The sequence below is a fragment of the Astatotilapia calliptera genome, chromosome 18 (assembly GCF_900246225.1).
Source record: "Astatotilapia calliptera chromosome 18, fAstCal1.2, whole genome shotgun sequence".
NCBI classification, from domain to species: domain Eukaryota; kingdom Metazoa; phylum Chordata; class Actinopteri; order Cichliformes; family Cichlidae; genus Astatotilapia; species Astatotilapia calliptera.
In genome coordinates, this window is record NC_039319.1 from 28,529,317 (window position 1) to 28,535,583 (window position 6,267).

At 40.4% G+C, this 6,267-nt stretch overlaps 1 protein-coding gene across 1 annotated transcript; it reads right to left on the minus strand.

Annotated features, from left to right (window-relative positions):
- Positions 1-2,905: 2,905 nt before the first annotated feature.
- Positions 2,906-5,421, minus strand: klf17 (Kruppel like factor 17). The gene is made up of 3 exons (XM_026150973.1): positions 5,256-5,421; positions 3,977-5,102; positions 2,906-3,867 (listed from the first exon to the last, which is right to left on the minus strand). The coding sequence occupies exons 1-3, from the start codon at positions 5,319-5,321 to the stop codon at positions 3,692-3,694; spliced, it is 1,368 nt and encodes a 455-aa protein (XP_026006758.1). The 5' UTR covers positions 5,322-5,421; the 3' UTR covers positions 2,906-3,691.
- Between the last annotated feature and the right edge of the window lie 846 nt (positions 5,422-6,267).

The window sequence follows — 6,267 nt, forward strand, 5'->3', positions numbered from 1 at the left end:
TACATCATTTTTCATCAATAACAAAAGGAGGAGGGGGCTCCAAAAGAAGAAAAGCAGGTTACATAATGTTTCCCCCAGTCCCCCTTTGGCTCTGTCTTTTTGTCTGTGTAGTATCATCTTCGAGATAGTCACTTACTAGTTGTGTATATTCTTAAACAATTTGGAAATACAAATTGTTAGTGCAGAGATTTCATTTCTTTTTTCCTCTGGAGTGAGGGCAGAATTCACTTTAATCTTTCAGTTTGTTGGCTTAATACCAATCATTTATACGTTTTGTTTTTGTTTTTCATTGTCCTGCAGATATATTTGAGCTCAGTTTTAAAAACTTTCAGAAGAAAAGTGTAGCACATAGAATATTTATACAGATTTCTTTATTCTGAATTATGTTTTAAATGAGTAAAAAGACAATTTGTCAGAAACAAGAAATCCATTTCACACCGTGCCTCCTTACTGGGATCCTGAAAATAATTGTTAGCAACATTATTTCTTGGTCTTGAACAAGAAAACAGTTGCCAAACCAGAAATAATCCACTAAGTAATCTGCAGGCAAAGAATACAGATTCATATAATGCATGATAAGAGTATCAGCGATGTGAGAAATAAACATTACAAAAATTCCTTAGCTTATTATCCAGGTAAAACATTTATTTTAAGTCAATGACTTATTTTAAAGAGTGTGAGGAAATGTCTTAATTGCAACTAAAGTACTGGTACACGTAGATTTTATTTGAGTTATTAAATTTTGTATTTTCTAATGAGCTTTTATTCATATTTCATTTTGACTTTTTAACCTGGTTTAGTTTCCATAGTTGATTTTCTTGTTTCACTCTGGTTTTTATGAACGTGTTTACTTTCAGTTTAATTCCTCTTAGTTTTAGTCTTTTATACACATCAGGAGCATGAAATGAAAGCAGTTGGCTCACAGTCAACACAGTAAGCATGTTTATTGAGACTTGTAGAGTGATAACAGATACTAAAACACTTTATTTTATTTTATTTTAGTAAGTTTTCAATTTGTATATTTTTTATTCTAAAGTCTAGTTTTTATTTTTAATGCGATTAACTTATGTTACGTTTTTCCCACATCTAGTCTTAGTTTAGTTTAGTTTGAATGAACTATAATAACCTTGATTCCATATGTGTAAAATCCCTCAATTTAGCAATGTATGATTCAAAACGACAAAGGAGAACAATTAATAAACATTTACAACAGAAAATGAATTGTGTTTAATTAAGAAGCCCAAAAATCAGTCCGTGAGGGCTAGGTGGCATAACTGGCTCTTTGCTAACATTTTTACTGAAAGGTTATTAAAACAGGGGACGAGTGAGACAGTCAACGGGCGCTGTTGTTCAACTGCCTGATGTGGGAAAACTAACAGCTTGGCTCCTTTATCTTCGCCGGCAACCTTTCATGGTTTAAGTACCATTTCCCATTCACAACCAACATTTAAATATTTGTAGTAAATGGCAGTTCGTCGCATTTCGCCCACAAACAGATGGAGATTATCATATACATTAACAATAGAGGGCAGTGTTGCTTAAGCAGACATGAAAAGCTCGTGAAATGTCCGGGTGTGGTGACAGTGCGCCGGCGCCTGGGATGCATTTTTATTGTAGACGGTTGGTTTTATTATCAGGGAATCGCTTCACAATAGATCCCCAGTTCATACATTCCTGTGTAGGAGGACCTGTGAGCTGTAAAGCACGGGTGCTTGTGGGGAATTAGCATATGGATACCTGCACAGTGCAAAACAGGTTTCTCTACATGTTCCAGGGCAGACAGAAGCAGGACCCCAGTCCCCAGTGTTTTCACACGGTTAATTGATCAATGAAACTGAGGTGGAACAACAAAGCAGTCCTCTTTGACCGTTTGGTCCTTTATTGCTCCCACGCTAAGTAGTGGTCCGTTTGAATGTTGGTTGTAAATTGAACACGTTGAGCATACTGTTGTATATCAAGTTTCCTCTTGGCAGAAGCACAGTGCTGTGACTGTCCTGGCTGAATTTCTGTCTCATGATTTACTCTGGGTTCTCTTCATATCTTTTCAACTGACTCTAAAGTCGTTTCTAAACATATTTTTCCTCTGGGATTAAAATATTCTGATTCTTAAGTATAACAGTGATCACAAAGGAAAGAGAAGTCATTGTATCACAAAGCAGTGTGGAACATATTCCTGATTCCAGATTTCACCATCTCTAAATAAATATTAGACAGATGAACATTACATACATGCAAGAGGATAGTTTAAGACATTGAACGCCCTGTTAAAGATAATGTTATTATCTGAAATGACATTAGATGGCAGTCTTTCATAAGTAGTGATCCAAAGCTGTTTGAGTCATTAATCCTCTATGAAAAGTGGCTTTATTGTAGTTAGAAATTTTGTGATTTCAGGTCTCAGTACAGAGCATGTCAGGATATCTAAGCATATAAAATAAATGAAAGCATTTCAGTTTTTTCAACTTGAAAAATATGGTAGCAACATCCTTGTTCAATAACATGTGTTCTGTTATTACAGGAACACCTGGCCATTAAGGGTAAACCATGGTTTTAAACTGTGGGGTTTGAAGCCAGGAGACAGGAAGTAAAGCAGAGTTAAATGAGTACATTTTGTGCAGGTAAAGTAAAGCAACAAGAGCTTACTGATGCTTCTACATCCAGCAATTTCAGTAAGATTTCACCTTGATTCTTATTTTTTTGTTAATGTTTGATGGGATGTTAGGCACAAACTTTGTCCCCTACATTTCCAACCATGGACTAGAGTAACACATGCACCTACTAATATTTTGCCCGTTCTTGGGATTGTGGGAACACACAAGCCAGAAGGAAGGATAAAACACCATGACCAGACAAACCTGCTTCTGGAGAGATTACATGAGTGAGAAATGCACAATAACAAACTTGGTGCATTTGTAAACAAACTTTTATTTTGGAGCCCTTGAGCGCAATTTAAAACAACTGCATGTTAGGAGAATGACACTTTTCAAGTTCACCAAATCGACCATTGGTTGCAGTGGATTCTTTCTCACAGCAAACATAAAAACATAACAAAAAACAAAACCACAGGGACAACTTTGCCAAAAACTCTCATTAACAAAAAAAAAAATACATTTCACACTGCACCAGTTTCTTGGGATCCTATAAACAATTTAGTACCTGAATCTTTGCTGAACCAGACTATAAAGATCCACAGCAGTCTACAATGCTTAGCAAATGTTTACAATCTACGATAAGAAAACAGAATACCAAAAAAAAATAATAATAATAATAATTACCACCCTGACTGATTATAGTATCAAAGATACAAGATGTAAACATTACAAAAATACAAAAAACTGCTCAGGATGAGCAGATAGGCCTATGTAATTCTGGTAAGGCACTCACGTCAATAACTTATTTTAGAGACAGTGTGAGGAAGTGTCTTAAATACTACTGAACTAGAATTTAGGCAGTGTTATACATGTATGCACAGATTCTGTATGTACAGTAACCACCAGAGGCACTTAATTTAGCAGTATACAAGTGGTAATAAAAAAATAAGAGTGGAGTGGAAGAGGACAACTGCAACTGTCTGTCAGGGGGAAACAGTTCATGCTACACTGATTTTGGACAGTCCAGCAGGGAGAAACCAAGTCGGTCCTCTTCTGAGGGGTGGATTCTTATGGATGCAAGAGTCCAGAAGAACTGTGGCCTACATGTGCCTCTTCATGTGGAGAGCCAAGTGGTCTGAACGGGAGAAGGCACGTTCGCAGAGGTGGCACTGGAAGGGTCTGTGTCCGGTGTGCTTTCTGAAGTGGCGGGTCAATTCGTCTGATCTGGCGAACTTCCAGCCGCATCCTTCCCAGTTACAGTGGTAGGGCTTCTCACCTGAAAGATGTAAACAGAAGCATATTAACATATTTTATATGACATGTTCACAAAACAAACAAAAAAAAGCAGAAGAAAACAAAAATTATATTAGATTTTAGATTCTCACCTGTGTGTGTTCTCATGTGCGCTTTGAGATGGGAGCTCTTTGTGTAAGTCTTTCCACAGCCGGGGAACTCGCAGTTGTGCGTGGCAGCGCGTTTTCTAGCCCACGATCTGCGGGCTCGTTTCTGCTTCATGCACCCGGTCTCATCCTGCGAGTAAAACTCGAGCAGAACCGGAGAAGGAGAAGAGGGAGGAGTGAGCACCATCCCCTGCATCGACAGTGGACGCTGCTGCTGTTGCTGCTGGTGAACGTGGACCTGCTCTCTCTGCGCGTTGTAGTGTCCCTGAAACGATGGCACACCCTGGTGTGCGTAAATCGAGTGATATGGCGCGTTCATATATTGACCCTGGAGATGGCTTTGATTACTGGGATGGTGAGAGCTCATGTGCGCGTTTAAGTGGTAGTGTGCCGTATGTCCGTGGTCTGCAGCGTGCTGCATGGGATGCGTGCCGTGAGCCTGCAACCCACCATGAAATGCAGCCTGGTGGTGCGTAAAGGTTACTGGCTGCATTAGGTTTTTCTCGTGAACGTGTTCCATAAAGTTCTCACCGCTGGCGGCCATCATGCAAGATGGACCCCCAGACTCGGTTTTGATTTTATATCCAAGCGGGATCGGTGCGGTGGCAGCTGGGCGGTGAAGGGGAGCCGATGGAATTGAGGCTGAATTCAAAGCTCGCAGTTCGGTGAATTCCCGGTCATCTCTCTCCTTGCCCGCGCAGTCCGGTGAAGCATCAGCCGGGTAACCTATCTCAGGCCTGAGAAGCTCCACCATAAGACTGTGAGCTGGGCTCGACTTTGCGACGTTTGCAGTTCCGTGGCAGCCCAGGTGAGAGGGAGGATGATCGCTGCACTCCGTCACAGCACCACCGCTGCAGCTTTCCGGCGAATCCGGGAGAGAATACATGCAGTTCTGCTGCTGCTGCGTTGGTGGGATGTTCCCATTGCCGTCGCTGTCGCTTAGAGCATCGCGGCCGATGGTGTTGGACAAAATAAAATCAAGATCCAAAAACTTTCCCAGTTCGTCGTCTTCTTTGGAGGGTAAAGCAGGAGAACGCACCATGTTGAACTCCACTTCCCACGGCGGGTTATTTGCATCACCTGTTGCGCTGTTCTGCACTCCCTCATCCACCTTTTAGAAATGTAAAGGAGCGCAAAATTAAAAAAAAGTTAGAAGAAAGCCAAGCTGCATAGTCGGTCAACAGTGAGAAATAGATCTACAAACATATTATGATAACACACTAGAGTTACCACAATGTGCCATACTTAAATGTTCTCTACTTACATTATCCAGTCCTTTGAGACTCGGAAACGAGATTAAGGCAGGCATCACTGCTTCAGCCACAGCCATGTTGACCGTTTTTAAAAAGAGTTTAAAACGCCGAAGTCCTGCAGATGCTGTCCTCCGCGTCCGTGTGCTCTCTGAGTGAAACCAGGATTCAGGATATGAGTAACAGCCCGACTGATGGACTTTTTATAGTGGTCTACTGTCGAGCATACGGAAGTGTGGGTTAACCCCTCCTCTTGCGCGCACACACGTACACACCTCCCCCATCACCTGCACATTCACACAGCAAATAGTGCAAACAGGTTAAACCAAGCACGGGTTCGTGTCAGGTAACCGCTGCTATAAATGTAAAACAGAAAGAGGAAAACAAATAAGATGAATGAAAACTTAAATAAATTCCAAAACCAAAAATAATTATTTTGATTGAATTGACTGGATTTTATAATTTTTGATTTAATGTGGTGAATATGTTGGTTTGTTTTCACTCATCACAAATATGCTGGTAAATAATGACGAGGCTTAATAACAATAAAACTAACCTTTCTCACTGTGCTTGTAGATTATTTATTTATTTATTCTTCAGCTTTCTGCGATGACTTTCCTACTTGAACATAACATAAACGCGTGGAAAAGCATCGAGTTCACCTCTACAGCAGTAAATCTAGTGTATCTCCCAGGGAAGCCGAACATTTCCCGTGAGGAAGCTACAGAGGGCAGCTTAGGAATGGAATTTTAACTCTGTGTATCAAATATTCCAAGATATATTTGGCATATATGCTTTGCTGAGGTGCCCTTCAGTACAATGAAGTGATTAAAGTAATGTGTTTGTGTGTTTTATAACTGATATTGTTGAAATCGAGAACAAAACATTGAGTGCCTTTAAACGCAGCAAATCTGGCATCTTACCAGTTTCTTTCCAATCTCTGACATACTTATTTGTCCTACATTGATCTCTGCGTGTGAAGCTGCTCATTCCCGAGGCCAGTCCGAACAACCGGTTAATCTGATG